The sequence below is a fragment of the Artibeus jamaicensis genome, unplaced genomic scaffold (assembly GCF_021234435.1).
Source record: "Artibeus jamaicensis isolate MK-2021 breed Jamaican fruit bat unplaced genomic scaffold, CSHL_Jam_final scaffold_369, whole genome shotgun sequence".
Classification (NCBI taxonomy): domain Eukaryota; kingdom Metazoa; phylum Chordata; class Mammalia; order Chiroptera; family Phyllostomidae; genus Artibeus; species Artibeus jamaicensis.
Window position 1 is genome coordinate 20,411,625 of NW_026522042.1, and position 24,343 is coordinate 20,435,967.

Below are 24,343 nucleotides of genomic sequence, written 5' to 3' on the forward strand. Positions count from 1 at the left end.
CACCGGGGTTAGAGAAAGTACAGAAGAATAGAGAATTCAAAAGCTCTTCTGAGATATTTGTTTTACTTTTTTAGCTTCAGTAGGTGTAAGATCATCAAAGGTAATCATTATAACAATGTTTATTGGGCTTCTTAATATATAGATATAGATAAAATATATGCAAACATGTGTACATATGTATTTAATAAAACATAACTGCATAAAAATAGCATTTCTCTGTTTTATGAGACTTAAACTAGTATGAATTAGAATATAAGTTCAGCTTTATATGGTAAAACCAAGAGCAGACACTAACAGAAACTTCAAAAATGTAGTAAGAACATTAAAAATTAATATCATACTGGAAATACTTCTTGCAAAAGAAAGTAAGCCAAGGAAAGTTATAAGAACTTAACACCCCGCCAATTACAATTTTTATCTTATACAAGTGGAATTTTAAATAATTGGAGCTCACCCTGTAAAATGAAAAATCTCTGAACTAATAAATTTAATTAAAAAACAACTCTGTAAATATGCTAAAATTATTGAATTACTCAGGTTGAATGAAGGAATTATAGAGATGTGAACATAGCGATTATTTTTTAAATGCAATGAAAAGATAATTGTGTGTTTGAAAAGTGAGAATTTATTGGAGTTCTTGTTGTAGAGTATGTTTGTACAAGTCAGAACAAGAGTGCTGGACGGAAACAATGATTGGAAAACACTGCATCCCATGCAAAGGAAGAGAAATAGTCTCCATTTTATCTAGACAATAGCAATAGCACCTCAGCATTGTAAAGTACCTTCAGAATCTCCAACTGTATTAAATTTGTTCTACCGCATCTGCACCAAGCATTTGGACAGTCAGTATTTGATTACTCCTGGTACTTACTGCTCCCTGAGGATATTCGTTATACTCTTGGGCAGCTCTAATATGTCTTTGTTATATTTACTTGAAATAATATTTTTTAGATTTCATTCTCCTGACATAGCACCCGCTTCACTGAGCATCATTATCAAATCAAAGGCAGCTCGCATGTTCTTCTGTCTCCTTCCTTCAGCCTGCATAGTCCTGGTTATTTCAAGCACTTCTCATAACTATTTGAATCAAGTCTTTTTATAATCTTGGTTGCTTTCCTTGTCTCTTGGCAAGATTCTAATATACAGAAAATGTCTACAGTCTGGTCCCCTTTAAATATACCTACCATATGCCTGAAAATATTATGAACATTTAGCCCATTCCCTATTTATACCCTTCAATTGTGTTCAATGCTCACAGGATCATGTTCTACGACCTTCATATAATTTATGAGGCACTCACTCCTTGACCTCAATCACTTATCTTTTTTCATGCTATTGTATCTTAGATATTTTTCCATAATTCCCAAATACTTATACTCAGTTTCCTACACAAACTCTATAGCTTTACTACTATTGTTGTGGCTTCCTGAAATATCTCTCTTCTTCTGCTCCATCTGTCTTCCTCACTCTGTTCTTCCATAATTACTTCATAGTCTTCTACAACCAGCCAAACATCATGAGCAGGAAGGTTTGTCTGGACCAATAGGTGTGAAATAAGTGTTTTTTCTTTGCACTCTGTAATGCCTTCTTCATTCCTCCAGCAGGTGTTGAAGTCTTCTGTTGATATGTGCTTGCCCAACAAGACTCTTCATTGGTGGGATTGTACTTTATTGATTTTTATATGTCTCAGCCCTGTATAGTGTCTAGAGCATTGTGGACATTATAGAACTGAATGAAATCTATACCAATATTCTCCGAGATATGTTATAGTCACTAAAGAGATTCAGTAGCGATTTCCTTCTTAATTTAGGCATGAGTCCAATTGACTAAAGATGCAGACGCTAGGAAAAAAACACTTTCTTTTTTTAGAAAAGGGGATTATGTAATAGAGTTAAACTCATTATACCCCATACTCCTGACTTTCACATGTGCCTTAACTTCATTGAGGATTTTTGAGAACCTTCCTATGAGACTATGAGATGGGGTACAACACTGAAATCAGAAGACGTCAATGCACTCTCACCCCTCAAATCAACAAGAGTCTTATCAAAGGTAGATTAACAGCATTAGTAATACCCTGATTATATAATACTCAGCAAACTTCTGGTTCAGAAATCAGTTACTAACAAATATTGACAAGTTAAGAGTTATAAATCTTATCTATAAAGACAAAGTAGTTTTGATTTGGCCCCCAAATGTTATGCAACTACTTTCAAATAACCAGTCTGTCAAAAAAAAAAGTACCTTGCCTTTTTCAAATGCATACCTTAACTAACTTCCCATGATGAACATACAGATCCCTTTCTCTGCCTGAGGGTTTATGGATTGACTATGATGGTTACATCTGCCTTCAGCCCCTGTTTGTAATGGCCTTGCCTTGATGCAGCCAGACACAGTAATTATGATAAGTATATGGTGCATCGAGCCTTAGGTTAGCAGAGCCCTTTCATGTAAAAATGTTTATTTAAAGTTGGTAATAGTATATGATAATAATTATAAGTACGATTGAAGAGCTGGTTTAAATATCAGCTCTAGCTCTGGCTGGTGTAGCTCAGTGGATTGAGCATGGGCTTGGAACCAAAGGGTCACCAGTTCAATTCCCGGTCAGGGCACATGCCTGCATTGCAGGCAAGATCCCCAGTAAGGGACATAATGAGAATCAACCACACATTGATATTTCTCTTCCTCTCTTTCTCCTTCCCTTCCCTTCTCTCTACTAATAAATAAATAAAATCTTTTAAAATATATCAGCTCTAAAACTTTCTAGTTATGTGAATTTGAACAAATTTCTTAATGTGTCTGTGCTTCATCTCATCATATATAAAATGGGAAGGTTAATAATACCCATTTGGGGGCTTTGTAAATCTACATGCGTATATTTACATATTAAGTAAATATGTGTAAACATTTAGAAATGTCTAACACATGGTAAGATTTTAAATTATCTCTTATTATTATCATCAAAAGATGTTCGAAAATAATTATAAGCATATATAGCACTATATTTCTATTGTTACCTAAAGATTTATATAAAATCAATTTCTGTGTTTTTATTCGGTGTCTTAGAGTTTTTAGTCCAGCTGCTTTACACACACACACAAAGCAAAATCGGTTATCACCAAGAAGGTTAGTTAATAAAGAAGATAAGAAGACAGTATTAGCCAAGGTCACCGGTTTTTAGAAAGGTGTCTGGATATAGAAAGCAATAAAACAACAATGGCCCTTTCACACATATTTGAGGAAAATATTTTTGTGCAATAACCCATTGTCAGTTAAAAAATATTCCCTCCGCTTCCATAATGCAATTTATTTTTCTATCTGTGAAAACAAAGATTCTACTTCTGCTCTGGCCTAATTCCTTTGTAGATGTTTCCAAATGCCTCCCTCACCCTCATCTCCTCCCAAAGTCACCATTAATGTATTTTTTTACTGCCTGAAAAAAGTTTTAATATTCAGCAGGTTAAGGAAACCCATGGTCAGCTTCAGAGTTTCAGTCTCTGCTGAGCTTTCAAGGTGTCAGGACCCTAAAATAATATGAACAGCAGGGGTACTAAATCTTTCATTATTTCTAGTTTCCCCTTGAGCCTACTGACTTTGCAATAAAGAAGCTGTCATTTACACTCTTCTTTATTGCAAGATAGGTAATAGCTACAGGGAGAAAAGAAAAGGAACTGTGTCGAGTAAGCCTGACTGCCATTATGATTAATGCGTAATCATTGCACATTTGCATCTACTCTTTTCATATACAGGTACTTCATAGATTGGAAGAGCGATGGGGACAGCTACTTTACAATAGATGGAACTGAAGGAACCGTCGCCACTAATGAATTGCTAGACAGAGAAATCACTGCGCAGTATAATTTCTCCATAATTGCACGTAAAGTTAGTAAGTATGGCATGGATGGAATCAATGTGATACTGCAGCTTTTGGAGTTAACACACTTAAATGAGTCCCTGCTGAAGTGCTTGTCATTGTTGGACTGACAGCTGAGTGGTCTCCTGGGGAAACTCAGGAACCTGTTCCTCTTGTTCATAGCATAAGTCCAGGGAAATGGTGACAGCCGCCAGTCCCTGTTTGCAGGACTGCACGCATATCTAAGTACTGCATTGCATTGTGTGACCTCATCCGTTGTCACACGGTACCCTCAGAGATCCACAGGAGTTCCAACCCTCTTTCGAATCGGGCCCCCATATGTTACTGGGAGCTTCACTGGCCAGAGATGAGGAAATAATTATAACATCAAATCATCTGTTCTGAAATATTCTCTGAAATCGAAGATGGCATTTAAAAAATTATCCCTCTTCTCTCTAGTTTCATTAGAATGTGATTTTTAAATGAATGTCACTGTGGAATATATAGGATTTTTAAGGACACTTCTTCAAGGAGTCACTCAGGATCTACAGGACAGTTAAGAATGGTTCCTTGTGCTGATTTTTGCCTGGTCCAGGAGACAGTCCTCTCAGCAGAGTGACTACAGGTCTTATCTGTTTGGCTGGACAATCAAGGACATCAGGACAGCTCCCTAACGTAACAGATTAGGTGGTGATGGTGATGTCTGGCTACCAGCAGAGTGGTCCCTAACAAAACTGTACCTGTGCAGTCTTTCTGCATGTGGTCTCTCAGAAGATTTGCCAAAATCCCTTCTGAGTGTTTTTCACTTTGTTTTCTTCTTATTTCACTGTGTGCCTCTGGTAGAAATATGTGGGCAGCTAATTTCACCTCTCATGTGGGAGAACAGCTAACTGCGAATGTTTCTGTTTCAGGGGGTTTTGATCAATCTCATCTCGGTGGGGAGTAAATAAGAAACAGTTGTGTTTATCTTCAACAACTGTTTCCAAACATGATTAGTCAGACGCCTATTCCCAGACCTTAATGAAATCTTTAGCTAATGGTTTTACGTTTAGGTTATTCTGATTACTAAAGGTAAGCTTCATATAAATGTAAATGTATCTTGTACCATTTGCATTGGAACAGTGGCGTGTCCCGTAAAAAGACTGACTACCCTGAGGCTACCATACTAGAGAGGTCACATGTTGGTGGCCGAGTCAACCACTGCAGGTCAGCCTAGCCTTCCAAGTATAAGCTGCCAGTGTTTTAGATACGTGAGTGAAACTCAGAACGTCTAGTCCAGGTACCTTGCTAGCTGAACAACAGGCCTCTGTCAATACCATGTGAATGAATACACAACTAGCCAAATCCTGCCCACATTCTTACCCACAAAATGATAAGAAATGCAACATGTGTAATTATTTCAAGCAGCTACATTCTGGAGCCATTTGTTGTTACACAGCAATAGATTACTGCAGAACCCAGTGGCACTGTAAATTGAAACTATGGGTCCTTGCTTATCAGGGTACAGAGTCTGTATTCTTTTGGAGTGGAAGAGGGAAATACAAAATGCACAGTTCTTTCTTATCTTCCTCCATATAGTGTTTGGTTGCCGCTGCATCCATGACCAAAATGGATTGGCAGTAAGGGGGTTGCCCAAACACTTTCTTCTCCTGTAATTTTTATAGTTATTTAATGATGGGGGTAGGGGTGGGGGTGGTCTAACATCTTACCTGCATAGGAAATTGATGTGGGCGCCCAGTTAGTGGGAGACCTTACAGCTTCTTTATTCCAGGGTCCCCGTGACCATCAGGCAACCTTCCTTGGTGATTTGATGGCATCATTTCTCAATTTCACCTTTCTTTGCACTGTACTGTCTTAACCCTGAGGAAATGTACCCATCTTTGTGATGCCAAGTGGGCGCATTACAAGCTACTCTTCTACTGTGTCTTTTGCCTCGCTCTCCCCTGCCCTCCCAGCTCAATTGGGCGCTGAGCACAGATGATCCAGCCTGCTGTCTGAGCAGAGATGTGCCAGCAGAATGCCAGTCTCTCCCGTGGAGTCCCTCCCACCCTCATTCTCTTTGTTTTCCTAAAGTCTCCTTTCACACTTGGCAACTCTCTTCCCTCCAGTTCTACATCCCATTACAGTTACATGTGTTATTCAGCATCCCTTTTAAGCTATCTTTCTATTATGTCATTCACCCAGAATTTTGGGGAAAGTCGAACCAGGTTGCCTGCAGAAAATTAGCTTCAGTTTCCTGCAGTGTTTGGTAATGTAGGGAAAATGAGCTTTCCGAGCTATTGAGCATAGGACCTCTGTGAGCAGTGTCACTTCAGTCTAATGGCTTAGACATAGTGAGTGACAAGTGAGCAGAGGCAGTCTCCTCAAATAACTTCTATTCTTTAAATAGACATTGCCCATAGATTACCAATTAGAGTACTGTCTGATGTAAACTGAACCTCCTTATAAGTGCACACACAACACTTGTGTATGTTTTCTGAAGTAGGAGGATTAGGCTCTGCACCTTAAGTTGAGACTCTGCAGACAGTTCATGGACTACCTGCATTGTGGCTCTGAATGGCCTTTCCCTCAGCCCATGTTTCCTCAGACCACCCAAAGCATCATCACGCTATGAAAACACTTGCAGTAGCAGGTCTGGCACCAACTATCCATGTCTTGATCTTCAACCATTTGGAAAATGGAAGGTGATTATGGACTCTTAACAGTGGAAGCAAGTGTCATAGATCCTCAGCAACTTACATTTTCCAAACTTAGGGAATGCTATTTAAAAATTATCAATACAATTGGAGCACATGCTGGCTTTGCCATACTACCCCACTGACTATAGTGTCACTCAAGTGAAAATTAGGAAACTCTAGTGTATGGAGTCTCATAAGTTATGCTGGCTCTACTGGGGCATGTGCAGAATTGTAACTTTGACACATAATCCATGTATATACAACATATGAGTGATGGCAAGCTAATATTTCTGAAATATCTACCCTACTGCTAGCCTATTTCAGTATTTTAGTACCCTTAGGAAGTCTACTGGGGTAAATGCAATATATCTCTGTCAAAAATAACGAGGCTAAACACAGTTCTCTTGGTAATTAAAGATTCTGTGATAAGAATAACTTGTCATGGGCTTTATTTTTCTTGACCTCACAAAGTTTGAAAGTAAACTTTATTCATATTCCAATGCATAATGCTACCTTCATTGACTAAAATGGCCAGCTGAGCAGAAAACTATCATCATACTGAATGACAGAGAAATGGCTAGCTCACGGTAGCCCTGCCAAGAAGAACACAGTTGTGAAAGTGTACCTCGCTGTAGATCGCACGTTTGGCCCAGATTCCTCTAAACACTCAGGTGAAATGAAATGGGACAGTGACTGAACAACTTCCAATTAGTTAAAAAGTAGTCATTAATCAGTGTTGCTCTAGTTGGAGGTCCAAATAATTTTATTAGACTTCTAATAATTTTTATGCATTACTGCTTTGCTGTTTTTAAGATATTAATCTTGAAACTTTTTAAAGAGACAGAAGCTCCAAAAATTCACTTCATTCAAACACTCAGAAACAACCAGAACAGGAACAGAATCACAGATATGGAAATCATTTGGAGAGTTATCAGCTGGGAGGGAGAAAGAGGAGAATGGGGGAAAAGGTGCAGGGATTAAGAATAGTAATTGGTGGGTACAGAATAGACACGGGGATGTTAAGAATAGCATAGGAAATAGAGAAGCCAAGTACCTTACATGTATAACCTACGGATATGAACTAAAGGAGGGGATTACTAGAGTGAAGGGAGATACTGGGTGGATGGGGACAAAGGAGGAAACAATTGGGACAAATCTAGGGGCATAATTAATAAAATAAAAATAAATAAATTTTCAACATGTAAATATTTGTTCTTTTTTGTAGGGGAGGTTGCTATAACAAGTATCTTTAGGGAAAATAACTAAAAATAACTACATTAAAACTCTACAATATATTTTTATAATTATATATAAACTGATGATACTAGAGAGAATTCTTTTCTTTGTTATGTAAGTATGTGAATGACAATGGATTGTTTCCATTCATTTACTCATTACTGTATTTGAGAAATATTGTGTGTGTGTATATATATATATATGTGTGTGTGTGTGTGTATGTGTGTGTATATATATATTAGTACCAGTTTAGTCTCAAGCTATAAGAGTTCCTAATGGTTTTATTGTATAGGATCCTTTTTGATAATTTTTCTATATATTGAAAGATATTGTGCAACTACACTATGTCTCTCCCTACCTGCTGATTACATTCCTGGGGCCATGCCTTCTCAGTGTCCATGACATCCAGAAGATCCTTCACAGTGTGGACATGGAGGTGGATGAGGAAAGGCTCAAGAAGGTCATCGATGAGCCTAGCAGTGGAAAGAACATTGAAGACTGCATTGCCCGCACCCATTCTTGGGCTGTGGCCTTCTCAGCCAGATCTGCAGAAGGGCACAGAAGAAGGAGGAGTTGATGACAACATGGGGTTTGCTAGTTTAAGTGTAGTCTTGCTCCTGTGGGGAAAAAAATTGATAATATGTCATTTCTGACATCACCTGTATCACTTTGCCATGTTTTATTCAGCAGATGCAAACCACTAGATCCAGACCACCTTTAAGGGCACGCGTAGTTACGGGGAGGTAGCTCGCGTGTTCATCAAGAAGTGGGGGGTGTGGGGAGCCATTTCAGAAGGTGGCCTAGCATATTACCTCTTGGTAACTTGACAAGTCACTAACTAAACCTGCAGAGTGTTTAGAGTCCATATTACCTGGCCACAGAATGCCATGAGAAACACAAAAGTCCAGCTGAATTCATTAGTTAAACAAGGGAAAGATAAAGTGCTGTAAGAAAGAAAGTAATTTAAATAGTTTTTGGAGGCAAGGCCTGGGTCGCAGAGGAACTGTGACAGGGTGTTGTTAGAAGATGGAAAAGATATTGTAAGAGAGGAAATGAGGATATTCTGGACTAAAAAGTCATCTTAAGAAATGACATGGAGGTATCCAAGTTGATGTTGAGAACAGATCAAAGGAAGCCTTGAGATCTAGACTCTTAGCAACCTGCAAATATATGACACACTATTATTAGTTTTTTTATTTTTGAGGTACATGATACATATAGCATAATATTAGTTGCAGATGCACAATGTAATTATTAAATATACGTGCATATTGTGAAATGATCACCACAATAAGTCTAGTTAATATCCATCAATTGTAACTTTATTACAATTTTTTTCTTGAAATGACTTTTAATATCTGCTCTTTTAGTAACTCTTATATATGTATGATGTGTTATTAACTATAGTTATGTTACACATTACAGCCTACGACTTATTTACTTTATCAATGGAATTTTGTATCTTTTGACCACTTTTACCCATTTCCCCCACCCCTCATCTTTGGTATCTACAGATATAAAATCATTTATATCTACAGATATCATTCATAATATCTACAGACATTAAATCATTATGTTGCATATCTGAAATTCATATAATGTTACATGTCAATTATATTTTAATTTAAGAAAGTAATGAAAAATGTCTGAGGCTTTATCAAAGACTTAAATGCCTCAGTGAGCATTTGCAAAAGTTTTCAGCCTATCTTTCTTTACATTATTTTATTGTTGTTCAAGTGCAGTTGTCTGCATTTACCCCCCACCATTTCACCCCCCAGCCATTCCAACCTCCCTCATTTGCTTCTACCTCCCCTCAGTTTTGTCTATGTATCCTTTATAGTTGTTCCTGAAAACCCTTCATCCCTTCTTTTTTATGAGACTATCTTTATTCTTGATGTTTTACATATGTGTCCCCAGCTTAACATGATATCCAAAGAGATATCACGTCTCCAAATTGTGGATTTGGAAGGTAGTTAGCTCTTGGACCTGCATTCTCTTAAGCTAGCACTGGCTAGCTTGCATTCTGTCTGCCTGCATGACTGTGGTTAACCTCACCAGGATAAAGAAACAAGAGTGAGTCTCAATTCTTTGAGGTGTTTAAGCAGGACACATTCCTCCCTTATTTGGCTAGTTTGTTTTTTTCCAAAAGTTATCATAATTCCTAAGTGCTTTAATTGAGACTAAGAATGCTTGAATTGGCCCTCTCTTCTGTATGACTGTTCTTCAACTTCTCAACCATGGTCACCTGCATAAGAATAACCTAGGACAGTTTTTAAAGGACAGATTCTGGGACTTTATTCAAGACATACCAAATCAGAATTTCAGGGGATAAGGCTAAGAAATCTTCATTTTAAACAAGCGCCTTACCTCATTCTAATAGGCACCAACTGTGGAACCAACATGCCAAATTCTCTAGTGCCATAAAGATGAGCATTGATTGTGGAAAGCAAAACAGTGGAATCGATCATCATGAAAAGTTTCACTTAGAGTATAGTTGACCTTTGAGGACTAAATATAACCATTGGTTTCAATCCTAGGTTGAAGTTATTATTTTCCTTCTATTGTGCAAATAATTGTTTCTTATTTTTCATGTGTGCCTTGCTTTACATGTAAGAGTTTAGGTAGTTTATGTATTGCTCTGTAACTTCTTGCTCCCCCCACCAAGTAACTATAGAAAAATATCTTGTATCTTCAACAAAAGGTAAGTTTGATTTATACTAGTATTGGCAAGATTAACACTTTGGAGAGAGAATCACTTCATTTACATAATTCATATAATTGTAAAGGTTCATACCATTCCATTAAAGCCTGCAATGTCTCATTCACATGGAAAGAATAATCATTAACACCACCATAATCATCAACCTAATTTAGAAGTAATACCATTTCCCCTTACTATTAAATGCTGTGTAAATACAATGGGATTCAAATTTATGTAGTAATGGTTTATATTCCATTTTACACTTTCACCTGCCATGGTGTACTGCCATAGTCAAGCTGCCAATGGTCCTTTAAGTCAGTATAATTGCTCCATCTGAATCTTGTACACAACAGTAATGCTAGTCTTATCTTTTCTTAATTACTATCCAGTTTCCTCCGGAAATTAACCTACATGATGAGCTTTTCACCTGAAGGTTGACATTTGAATTAAAAACATGGATATATGCAGCAAATTCCTTTTAACATCATCCCATGTCAAAAAATGAAATGCCAAAATGGGCAAAGTTTTTACATGGAAAATATTATTTTCCTGACATCATGCACTATATTTTACTCCATCTATTAGTAAAATAGATGACCTGAAAATAATAATCTTCTGAAGTATGAATTCTTAATATTAAAGACTTTGTCATGTATGTCTTTGATTCCCTTGGTCTATCACACTCTGGGACATGAACACATGTGTGCCTTTATGAGTAAGTTGTGAGTAGCTTTGCACTACCGTGAAAAAAGATAATGTTATGTCTTCACAATATGTCATGGCATTTATTTATTTTTTCAAGGAATTTATATTTATCATGAATATAAATGTATCAGCAATGTTTTACCACTTATTTATTTATTCATTTATTATTACATATTAAACACCATCTTATGTGTTCAGGGCATAAGGTTTACAAAGAAAAGAAATGTTCTTCAGATGAGCTTACAGTCTAGTGGGCATCACATGAAGTCAATTGTCAATAAGAATACCATGGTTAAATGTTAATATGTAAGAAAAGCAAATAAGGCCATTCTGGGTTCACACAGAGAGGTACAAGGGCAGTCCTTGAGAGGAACACAGCACCTAAAGTGAAAAGTAAAAAAAAAGAATGAAATAGTGAAAGAATGTTTAAACAGCATGCTGAGTGACAGAAATGGAATATAGCAATCTCTAGAAGTGGAAGAAAACATAAAATACTGAAAGAAATATAAACTAATGTAATGTAGGGAAAAAATGAGAGTGGTTAAAAGGTAAAATTCTTTTACTTCTCATTCTATTTATGTGTCTGTTCTCTCTCTATACTTCCCTTTCCTAGGTCATTCCTCATTCCTCCCCACTAAGAAAGAGAATACAAATAAGAAATATGAAAAATGTGTTTCTTTTCTTTTTTTAAGTTTTTAAAATTATTTATCTTTAGAAGGGAAGGGAAGGAGAGAGGGAGAGAAATATTAATGTATGGTTGCTTCTCATGTGCCCCTGCTGAGAACTGGCCCCTGCTAGGAACTGGCCTGCAACCCAGGCATGTGCCCTGACTGGGAATCAAACTGCAATCTTTTGGTTCACAGGCCCATGCTCAATCCACTGAGCTACACCAGCCAGGGCGAAAAATGTGTTTCTTTTCTTTCTAAGAGTTTCCTGATGTTTTCATTTGAACCTGAACTAATCATGTAAATACTGAAGAGATAATGAAAGACAGAACTCAATTAGACTCGTGTTTCTGAAAATGCATCCTGGTTGCAAAGTAGTGAAAGGATGGAGGAAAGAAGGATTGAAGGATGGTAGAAAATAGATTTTGTAGTGATTTAAGGAAAAAAACTTGGATGGTGTGAAGTCATAACAGGGAGGATAAAAAGAAATGGAGACATTTAGAGAAAGTTAAGAGATGAAATTATAAGAGTAGATATCAATTGGGTGTGGGAACAAGGTGAATAAGGAGTCACTATTAGTGGTCATATTTCCAGACAGACAGCAGGGAAGATAATGGTACCATTAACTACTGTAAAAACTACAGAAATAGGAGATGTATTGCACCAAGATTGTGACCTCAGGTTGAATTTGATATTCTTGTTTCTTATCCAAGTAGCTATGTAATCTGTGTGGTTCCTGGTGAAGAAATCAGGAGCAGGTTTAGATTTGATAAATAAATTTAGGATTAATTAACATATAGATTGTAGTGAGTATGTGAGTATGAAAACTGAGAAGTGAGGCAATGATGTGTACCCAAGCCATTTAAAGGGTAGGAAAAGGAACAAGTGTGAAGATATGAGCACAGACAAATGCTAGGCAGTGATGATGAAGAGAGGGATATGCGGAGATAGAAATGTTTTGGTTAACTAATTTGATGAGGAACATAGGAAAAAGGGAAGGGTAAAGACTAAAACACAGGTTGCTTTTTGCACATGATATTCTCACTGCTGTATCTAATCCACCTTTGTTTCTTCTGTTTTTGAAAGCATTTATTTATTGACATATTCAGATTTCAAGCATCTACTAGACACTGTGTTAAACTCTGGAAGTTTAAAGATAAACATGATAAAGTTCCTGCTCTCAAAGAACTCAGACTATCTAAGGCTTTATGTTGTCACAAATATTTAAAATCAATGATAGGCTTCCTCTACTATTTTCACTGGGAAAATAGATTGGTGGTATTTTTAAAGATCTCTTTCTCTTTGGAGATCAGTTTTTGTGACGAGTAGCAAAGAACATAATATTTGACTTTAGAATAGGTGTATCTGGATAATTTAAATCCTTGTTAGGAATTACTTAGTCTGTTACAGATCATATAATATAGCTGAACAGAGTTCTTATTAGATATGGTTTATCGTGTAATTTTAAAGTGAATGGATATAAAGAAGAAAGACAAAGAGAGCTTGTGTTATTTACTCACTGTATCTTGCTCAGTTTGCAATATAATTCAGTTTTTTGGGCATAAAAGGCTAAGATTATTTTCTTAGAGTTATTGTAGTTGTAATTTAGTACACAGTTACAAAATTGAATTTTAACTCCTATAGTTATTCAAAAAAAAGATGTCATTTTTAAGATAAATAAGCCTAATAACTTCAGTATATTTAAACATAAAAGTAAATTGTTTGCACTGTATGGTTTTCAAGGCATTTTCAATTATACTTCTCATTGGTTTTTGAAAACATTCTATCGTTTGGTCAGTATTTATTGAGTATCTGCTGTGTAAGTTTTGTTTTAAAAATCCACTACCTTGACTCTCAAGTGTGAAGCATGCTTCCTCACATCACAGTAGCTACATTTCAGCAAAAGTGCAACTCACTGAAAGTAAGGCACCACCACTTACATGGGCAGATCTCAGGCAGCGCCTTCTTGCTCTGTGAGTTAGCTGATACATGTCACAGGGAGATGGAAAGCATAGTAACAGGACTGCGGTTCCAGTCTTGGCTCTGACACAAATCACAGGGAAGGTTATGCCAAAGTTTTGCACCTATAAATGTTTCGTTTGTTTAGTTTTCTAAAAACTATTTATTTCTTTTTAGAGAGAGGGGAAGGTAAGGAGAAAAAGAGAGTGGGAAAAAATCAATGTCTGGTTGCCTCTCACACACCCCCTACTGGGGACCTGGCCTGCAACCCAGGCTTGTGCATTGACTGGGAATTGAACAGGCAACCCTTTAGTTTGCAGATTTGTGCTCAATCCACTGAGCAACACCAGCCAGGGCTGTTTTGTTTTGTTTTTTAATCTGTAATTATCAGGATACTTTGTCAATAAAATCTTACATGGAGACCCAGTATGTTACATAAAGAGAAATGTGCATAAAGGAAGTGGCCTCATTGTCCCTAGTGTACTCCCATAATAGCAAGGAGGATGGCATGAGAACCACAAGATTATAAAACTTCTAAATTTTTTACACATACAATGTAGTTTTCTAGGATTTATCAAATAAAATGCTAGTTCCTAATCACTTTAATGAAGTGAATCCATTTCTAAAAGAGATTTCTAAATCCAAGTTCCAAAAATGACCACACCTTTGTATCTGCCCCATCCCACAACTTTTTCTCTTATTCCTGAAATGTGTGCCCTGGAACTCTAGCCATCATCCTGTGAGGAGCTCCGCCTACGTAAAGAGACCATGCATGAGTAGCCCACCCACATCTCCATCTAGACCTAGGAAATCCCCAGCATCAAGCACCAGGCACATGAATAAATGAAACAAAATGATTTAAGCTAAAAAAGCACCAACTCAAACCAGCAATGTCAGTCTTCCCCTCCCACCTTTTTTTGGTGACTCGGGTGTACTTTAATGGTTTTCTTTCAGAATCTTTCTACAAAAGAGTAAAGTTAAAACCAAGAGGTTTTAACTAGCAAAAGGATGAGGCCCCCCTCTTGCTGGGGCACCTCCACCCCATCCTCTGTTTCCAGCTGTGTCATTGTTACAGTCCATGGAGTGAGGGCTCCTGTTTGCATCTGCCACCAAACCAACAAAAGGAAAAGACTTACCCCACAGCCTCACCGCCTACATGTACATTGATCCTGTACAGGGTGCTGTGGTAAGACTTGTTAGGATCCAGTAGGAGTGCTGAATGACAGCTGTGGCCGGGGCACAGACCATGAAGAACCTTGTCCTCAGGCTGGGTGCCATCTAAGGACACTTTTGGGCCCAGCATCTTACTTCCAAAGGCTGGCTGCACACTCTCAGGTCAGGTAGAGCTAGAGTTTGGAGTCTCTAGCAGGGAGTTGGTGCAGGTAGGCTGGAAGAGGCAGCATCTCATGACTGGCTGACCCAAGCCTTGCTTCTTCTCAGTCTACTTGCTCACCCAGAAACTATGGGAGATGATGTGGCATGAATGGACCCCATGCTGAGGACCAGCTGTGTGATATCCAGTGGGAAGTTCTGTCTTCTCTTCTACCATGTTCACAGGTAGCCAGTCACTGGGCGTGGATGCAGTTGGTTAAGATGCATCTGGATTGCCCCCTTGACCTCCTTGTCCATGCAGATGTCAGATAATTCATCCCAACAGCCCTGCTCCCACTCAAGATCTAGGCTTTGCAGTGGGGCCATGGACTTCTTGGTCAGGGTCCGACTTGGGCTGAGACTCCTGGGAGTTCCAGATTCTCCTCTGGAGATGATGGTGATGGGAATTTCCAGAAACAGCCACCTACCTCCTTAGTCTTGCTGACTCACCCCTCCACACCAGGTTCTGTGTCCTAGAAGGCCCTGGTTCAGTCCCAAAACACAGCAACAAAGAGCAGCAGGTAGGTGGGCTGAGAACCCTGTGGGTCAGGGAAAGATGACACATGGCTTCAAGTTGTGGTAGCTCTACTCCAGGTAGCCAGAAGGCTGTGGGTGGCAATAGCTGATCTCTGTGGGAGCAGAAGCCTCACCGGATGTTTCTGAAGACCTGGAACACTTTCTCCTAGTAAGCAAAGCTTGGCCCCTACCGACAGGCTCCCAGGTCAATGTTCCTGCATGGCCACTGGGAAGGTGCTGCTCTCCACACTGGGGCCACAACCATCTGTTCTTGCAGGGTCCATCCCAGCTCAACCTTAAGTGAGAATTCTTCTTTCCTTTTAATATATATTTTAATATTTCTTATCACCAGGATTAACTATCTATTGCTGCATAAAAAATTATCGTAGAGTTTCTCTGGGTCAGAGATTCTAAATGTGTTCATCTAAAGCCAGAGAAAATGCATGCATAGATGTATGCATAGCCCACAGACACAGACAGCAATATGACAAAGGCTGAGTTGGGGCCGGGGGCTTGGTGGAGGCAGGCAAAAGGAGGGAGAATGGGAGACATGTGTAATAGTGTCAACAATAAAATTAATTAATAAATGATAGGAATAGCTTAATATGTGCTCCAGGGAGTCTGAAAGAATTGAGAGCTGGGAGCTGGAATATTCTGAAAGTTCCTAAACTTCAGAAACCCAAAGGCCCTACCTATGCTTTCCCAAGCTAATCAAGGTCCAAGTGAAAGAATGTCAGTCTTTTCTTTCCTATCAATGAAGCATCATATAGTTACTGTTCATTCATGGTTTGGTCACATGTATCAGTATTTTGCTCCTTCTTGTTGTTGAGGAAATTTTTATTGTATGCCACATAATATTTATCCACACATCAAAAGATGGACCTTCGAACTGTGTCTAGTTTTGGACTATATGCATACTTCTGTGTACATATATGTACATTTGTGTGTGTGTGTGTGTGTGTGTACATTTATTTCACTCTCTTGTATAGATACCTAGGATTAGAATTGCTGGATTATAATTTAATATATAATGTTTAAAGATAGCTCTTGCCTGTTTTTCAGAGTGAATATACAATTTTATATTTCCACTCACAATCTTTTTCATCAGCAACCCATTTTATTTTCTGAGCAATGAATTGTGAATTCCATTTTACAAATAATATGTTTATTTTGCTAAATTTATTTCTACATATTTTATTATATTTGATTCTACTGTGAATTGAATTATTTTTCTGACTTTCATTTCCAGTTTATTTTTTGCTAGCATATGAAATTGCCCTTTTTAATAGCTCTCTTATTCAATGCCCTTGAAAAAATTCTTTATTCTGTTAGCTTTAATCTTTTAGGATCTCCTACCCACAGTGTCATGTTATTTTTGAACAAAACTACAGTTCTTTCTTTACACTTTGGGTACTTTTATTTGTTTTTAAATTTTATTTTTAGTTGAATGCACTGGATAAACTACCAAGTACAATGCTGACCATAGTGGCAAGAACAGACATTCCTGCCCAGTGCCTAATATTAAAGAGAAAATATTATCTGTGATCACTGAGTGATAGACTCAGTGATAGACTCTGTCAAGTTGAAAATGTTGTTTTAAGTTCATTATGTGTTCAGAGTTTTTGTTTCTGTTTTAATAATTTACTTATTATAAGTAAATAATAATAATTTACTTATTATTATTTATTAATAAAATTATTATTTAATAATTTACTTATTTAATAATTTTACTTGTTTAATAATTTACTTGTTTAATAATAATTTACTTGTTTAATAATAATTTACTTATTATTAAAACAGAAACAAAAACTCTGAACACATAATGGACTTAAAGCAACATTTTCAACTTGACAGAGTCTATCTACCAGAAACCTATAGCTAACATCATACTCAGTGATCACAGACAATATTTTCTCTTTAATATTAGGCACTGAGCAGGAATGTCCATTCTTGCCACTATGGTCAGCATTGTACTTGGTAGTTTATCCAGTGCATTCAACTAAAAATAAAATAAATATAAGATTTTGTTAAATGCTATTTCTGAGTTTATGGAGGTAGCAATGTGATATTTGTTCTTCTATTAATATGATGGATTACATATTAATTTTTTGGAAATTAAACTAAACTTGCATCCTTAGGATGAATACCATGGCCTGTTAGTTCAATAATATTATTCTGAAGTTTATTTGCAGATGTTTGTTTAGAATCTATGTTCATATTGGCATTAGTTGGTTCTGCTGGGTTTTTTTGTGTTTTTGATCAGAGTTGGTATTCGTGTACACAGAACAAGCTGGCTCAAGTTTCCTCCTCTATTTTCTGAAAGAGTGTAAAGAGTTATTATTGGTCAGTCTTTAGTTAGTTGGTAAAATTCCCCAGTGAAACCATGTGAACATGATTTTTCCTTGGTGGAGAGATTTAATGACAACTTCATTTTTTCATTTGTTTTAGGTCTATCGAGATTTTCTATTTATCTTTGAAATTAGTTTCGATCATTTGTGTCTTTCTAGAAATTTTTTTTGTTCATCTCTGTTGAGTTCACTAAATTTTTGACATAATACATGTAATACTATTTTATAACATTTTAATTCATTTTGATAAAAAATGATGTCTCCTTCTTCATTCCCGGTTTTGATAATTAGGGCTTTTCCCTTAAATTGTACTGTCAAATATTAATAAAAAGGTTAATTCTAACTCCAATTGATTCAGGAAGTTATGGGAAGTGGCTAAGATATCACCAAGGCATAAGAGAAACAGATTTAACAAGATATTTTTGATGTCATGAGGAATAAGAATAGAATTATTTATGAATTGTCTTTTATGAGCTCCCAAACATAAATAAGCTGGTTATTAAATCAGCTTATTTATGGATCAATGATCATTGGAATTAAATGGTTTTACTACTGGGAACACAGCCATTAATTGTGTAAGATTTTGGTTATTTGATATTTACTATACTTACAGTGGGATTTGCTTTTTCATTTTTCCATGATAACTAGTTTCTACATGGCAAAACCTTGGATAATAATGATATGCTTAATCAAGTTTAAATAGACTTCATTATTGCTCCCCTAAATAAAGATTATTGTAGATAAGTTAAAAAATAAATGTCACTACATTTTACATAGTTTGGTGAATTATATACATACATGAAAAATTATATTACTCTAATTACATTAAATTGTGAAAAATTTGATGCTAACAAATACAGTAGTTCTTATATAAAGATGTTACTTCTTCCCCAGCTAGAGTTTAAAAGTGTAAGGTTATATTTTTAAATGTGTAATTAGGAAAAGTTTCACACATCTACAACAGCAAAGAGAATAAAATAATGACACCAGTAAGTTCATCGCTCACTTTGGCAACCTAAATGTGTCATTTTTGTTGTTGAGATTTGTCCTCTATCCTTGTTGTGGTGTTTATTTTGTGACTGCCACAGTGATGACTGGTGACATTTAATTTCCAGTAAATCTACAAATCCTACAGAGCACAGGGAAATCTCACAAGGCAAATATTTGTCTTAGCTAAAATACCAAAAGCATACCTTTGAGAAACACTTTTTAATAATGTGTTACAAACAGTGATTATGTTTTTGTGACATATTATGGTATTGCAGGAACTAACTAATTTAAAACTACCAAAAGAATTTCTTATGGGTAAAAACTGGCTTTGACTGTAGTAACACATTAATGCATTATAAGGGTAAGTCTGCATTATAAATAAAATTGGGGGAGAAATCTGGACTCCTTTTAAAGACATCCCATGCTCACAGTAAAAAGTATCAGCCTGAAAAAAATTTTATAAAAGAAGCTCTTCATATGGCCTTGGAATTTGTATCTTGTGTGCCAATTACAATGGAAAGTAAAGACACATTTTTACATTGTATTGGAGTTGAAGTCACATGAATTTACTAAACTCTAACCTAAAATATGAACGAGTTGTCTATTTTTGTTAAGTAGATATATAATTGTCAAATGTGTTTTACACGTTGACTTTTAACAACATTGACTTGAAACCGAAACACCTAGGTTAAAAAGCCAACTGTGATTTTGAGGAAAGTTAGATTCCTCCTCTTTTCCTCAGAGTCCCACACACAGTAACAAAGATGATAATAATGTCCATGAGGGTTGTTGTGAACACAGAGTTCATCCATTTAGTGGGTTTTCGACCATAAGTACATTGTCAGCATTACACATTACTGATATGAATTTTGCTGTTATTTTTGATAACAACAAATTTGTTTAAGAAAGAGAACATAGTTTAAACAAATGGTTGAAATTTATCTACATTTTATGCTGTGTGAGTAATTAATAACAATAACAGAAGCAGAGCTAAATAATCTCCGTGATGTACAGTTGGTAATGAGGAATGATAATTTACCAAAACTGATCCAACATTTTGTGAAAATACTGTCTCTTTAATACATCAAACTCATGCATTAATGCCCATTAATATTATGCATTTCATGTAAAAAATATACCTAAATTGAAGAAAGATTAAAAAACTTATAAAAACTAAGCCAGATCTTTTCTATCAAATAAGTGAAATGCTCTGTAAATTCTTTTATTTTTTAAATATTGACATTTTACATCCTTTCCAAGATTACAAATATCTCTTGTAAAAACATAGCCCATATTATGAAATGTAGCTTTTATTCTCACTTTACAATGTCTATGCCTGTATTGGTATGTAATAATGGGCTTCACTTTGTTATACATAAATATGTAAACATTTCTTTCTTAATTAATTTTATTTAGTTATTTTTCAAGTACAGTTTTTTGTCTATTTTTCCCATCCCAGCCTTCCCTGCCCCTTGCTCCCCACCTCCCTCCCATTTCCACCCCCCTTAGTTCTTGTCCCTGTGTCCTTCCTATTTGTCCCTCCAAATCCCTCCCCCCTTCTTCCCCTTAAATTCCCTTCTCTCCCCTCTCTGGTCACTATCCCCTTGTTCTCTATTTCAGTGTCTTTGTTTTTTTTTCTGCTTGCTTGTTTGTTTTGTTGTTTAGCTTCCTGTTAAAGGTGAGATCATATGGTATTTGTCTTTCAGCACCTGGCCTATTTCACTCAGCATAATGCTTTCCAGTTCCATCCATGTTGTTGCAAAGGGTAGTAGCTCCTTCTTTCTCTCTGCTGCATAGAATTCCATTGTGTATATGTACCACAATTTTTTGATCCATTCATTTACTGATGGGCACCTAGGTTGCTTCCAACTCTTGGCTATTGTAAATTGTGCTGCTGTGAACATTGTGGTGCATAGGTTCTTTGACATCGATGTTTTAGGACTCTTAGGATATAATCCCAGCAGTGGAATTGCTGGGTCAAAAGGCAGGTCAATTTTTATTTTTCTGAGAAAATTCCATACTGTTTTCCATAATGGTTGTACCAGTCTGCAATCCCACCAACAGTGAACTAAGGACCCCTTTTACCCACAACCTCTCCAACATTTGTTGTTTGTTGCTTTGTTTATGATAGCCATCCTGACTGGTGTAAAGTGGTATCTCATTGTGGTTTTAATTTGCATCTCTCTGATAGCTAATGATATTGAGCATCTCTTCATGTGTCTCTGAATGTTCTGTATGTCCTCCTTGGAGAATTGTTTGTTCAAGTCCTTTTCCCATTTTTTAATTGGGTTGGGTGTCTTCCTAGAGTGGAGTCGGTGTAAGTTCTTTGTATATTTTGGAGATTAAACCTTTGTCTGAGGTATCATTGGCAAATATGTTTTCCCATACAGTTGGTTGTCTTGCTAATTTAATACTGTTTTCTTTAGCCACACAGAAGCTTTTTATTTTGATGAGATCCCATTTGTTTATTCTTTCCTTACATTCCTTGCTCTAGGGGACATATCAGTAAAAAAGTTGCTGCTTGAAATATTTGAGATTTTCTTGCCAGTGTTCTCCTCTAGGACTTTAATGGTGTCATGACTTACATTTAAGTCTTTTATCCACCTTGAATTTATTTTGGTGTATGGTGTAAGTCTGTGCTCAAGTTTCATTTTTTTGCATGTAGCTGTCCAGTTCTCCCAACACCATTTGTCGAAGAGGCTATCTTTACTCCATTTTATGTTACTGCCCCCTTTGTCGAATATTAATTGACTGTAGAGAGTTGGGTTGATTTCTGGGCTCTCTGTTCTGTTCCATTGGTCTATGTGCCTGTTTTTATGCTGGTACCAGGCTGTTTTGATTATAGTGGCCTTGTAATACAGTTTGATATCAGGTATTGTGATCCCCCCTACTTTGTTCTTCTTTCTCAAAAGAGCAGCTGCTATTTGGGCTCGTTTATGGTTCCATATAAATTTTCAAAGTGTTTGTTCTATGTCTATGAAATATGCCATTGGTGCTCTAATAGGTATTGCATTGAATCTGTAAATTGCTTTGGGTAGTATAGACATTTTGATGATGTTAATTCTTCCAATCCATGAACAAGGTATATGTTTCCATTTGTTTGTGTCTTCCTTGATTTCATTCTTCAGGGCTGTGTAGTTTTCTGCATACAGGTTTTTTACCTCCTTAGTCAGGTTTATTCCCAGATATTTTATTTTTCTTTTTGCTATGTGGAATGGGTTTTTTTCCTTGATTTCTGCTTCTGCTGATTCATTGTTGGTATACAAAAATGCCTTTGATTTCTGGATATTGACTTTGTAACCTGATGTTTTGCCAAACTCATTAATTAGTTTGAGCAGTTTTTGGGTAGAGTCTATAGGATTTTCCATGTACACTATCATGTCATCTGCAAACAGTGACAGTTTTGTTTCCTCCTTTCCTATTTGGATGCCTTTTATTTCCTTTTCCTGCCTGATCGCTGTGGCCAAAACTTCCAAAACTATATTGAATAGAAGTCGTGAAAGTGGACAACCTTGTCTTGTTCCTGATCTTAGTGGAAAAGCTTTTAGTTTTTTCTCATTGAGTATGATATTGGCTGTAGGTCTGCCATATATGGCCTTTATTATTTTGAGAAATGCTCCCTGTATTACCACTTTGCTGAGTGTTTTTATCATAAATGGGTGTTGTACCTTATCGAAAGCTTTTTCCGCATCTATTGATATGGTCATGTGATTTTTGTCTTTGCTTTTGTTTATGTGATGTATTACATTTACTGATTTGCGAATATTGAACCATCCTTGCATCCCTGGGATGAATCCCACTTGGTCATGGTGTATGATCTTTTTGATATATTGTTGGATGCGATTTGCCAATATTTTGTTTAGGACTTTAGCATCTATGTTCATCAGCGATATTGGCCTGAAGTTTTCTTTCTTTGTTGTGTCTCTATCTGGTTTTGGAATTTGGAATATGTAAACATTTCTTAAGCATCAGTAATGTGATAAGGTTTTGAATGAATTCTTTATGAGAATCCAGATAGAATTTGTAAGAATCCAGATAGTTTTTTCATATAAGAAGCCAGATAGATATCTAAAGCAACACTGATATTATGAATCTTCAGTCGTACTGCACATGAGGAATTTAACATAAATCAGTCATAGAAAGGGACTTGCAGAATGAACATGCTATTTGCATTTCCATACTCCTGGGTTTTAATCTGACCTCTTCATTCCCCTAGATGTATTTTAATGATCTGGGGTAGCTTATCCATCTGTAAAACTTGTAAAGTTTTATGGTAAGTTAAAAATACATTTATTATGCTGTGTTTGTTTAATTATTTCTAGTCTTCTTCAACAAGGACAGGGATGAAGATGGTGCATCATATGCAGGGGCTAAAACTGGAAATGGAATTTTGGTGCTACAGGACCAAAAGCTTATGTATCCTCTCTTCCTTTTTATCACTAGCAAGTAATTTTAACATGTGTCTGAAATTTCCATATTCTATCTCTTCTACTTCCTTACATCTGTTACCTTAATTTTTATTTATAAAAAGTCCTCTCTCTTTCATTCTCCTTGTAACTCATTTATTTTTAGGAAGAATCTTTTTAGGAGGGTTATTTACATATATAGGTGATTCTACCCCCTCAAAAATATAAGGCATATTATATTAATCATGCTATTACAGTTATCCCATTTTTCCCTCTCCTACTTTTCTCTACCCAGTACCCTCTTCCCTCTATCATTCCTCCCTTAGTTCATGTCCATGAATCATACATATAAGTTCTTTGGCCTCTCCATTTTCAAGGTTAGTCTTTGCTTAACCTCCCCTTGTGTATTTTGTACCTACCAATTATGCTTCTTGTTCCCTGTATCCTTTCCTCCATTTTCCTCCCTCTCCCTCCCTACTGATAACCCTCCATGTGATTTCCATTTCTGTGATTCTGTTCCTGTTCTAGTTGTTTGCTTAGTTTTGTTTTGTTTTTGTTTTTATTTTAGATTAGGTTGCTGATAGTTGTGAGTTTGTTGTCATTTTACTGTTCATAGTTTTGATCTTCTTCTTTTTCTTAGGTAAGTCCCCTTAACATTCCATATAATAATGGCTTGTTGATGATGAGCTCCTTTAACTTGACCTTATCTGGGAAGTGCTTTATCTGCCCTTCTATTCTAAATGACAGCTTTGCTGGATAGAGTATTCTTGGATGTAGGCCCTTGCTTTTTGTGGTTTAGAATACTTCTTTCCTGCTGCTTCTTACCTGTAAGTTTTCTTTCAAGATGTCAGCTCACAATACAGTTTTAATTAGACAAACACAACATAAAAAGACATGATTTCTGCAGTGAAAAAT

General features: G+C 36.5%; 1 protein-coding gene across 2 annotated transcripts in view; it reads left to right on the forward strand.

Annotated features, from left to right (window-relative positions):
- CDH12 (cadherin 12) overlaps positions 1-24,343 on the forward strand; it is a 352,791-nt gene that overhangs the window by 314,565 nt on the left and 13,883 nt on the right. For both annotated transcript variants that reach the window (XM_053657173.1, XM_053657174.1), the window contains one exon: positions 3,750-3,886. In XM_053657173.1, the coding sequence (XP_053513148.1) occupies positions 3,750-3,886 (137 nt within the window). The remainder of the gene's footprint in view (positions 1-3,749; positions 3,887-24,343) is intronic.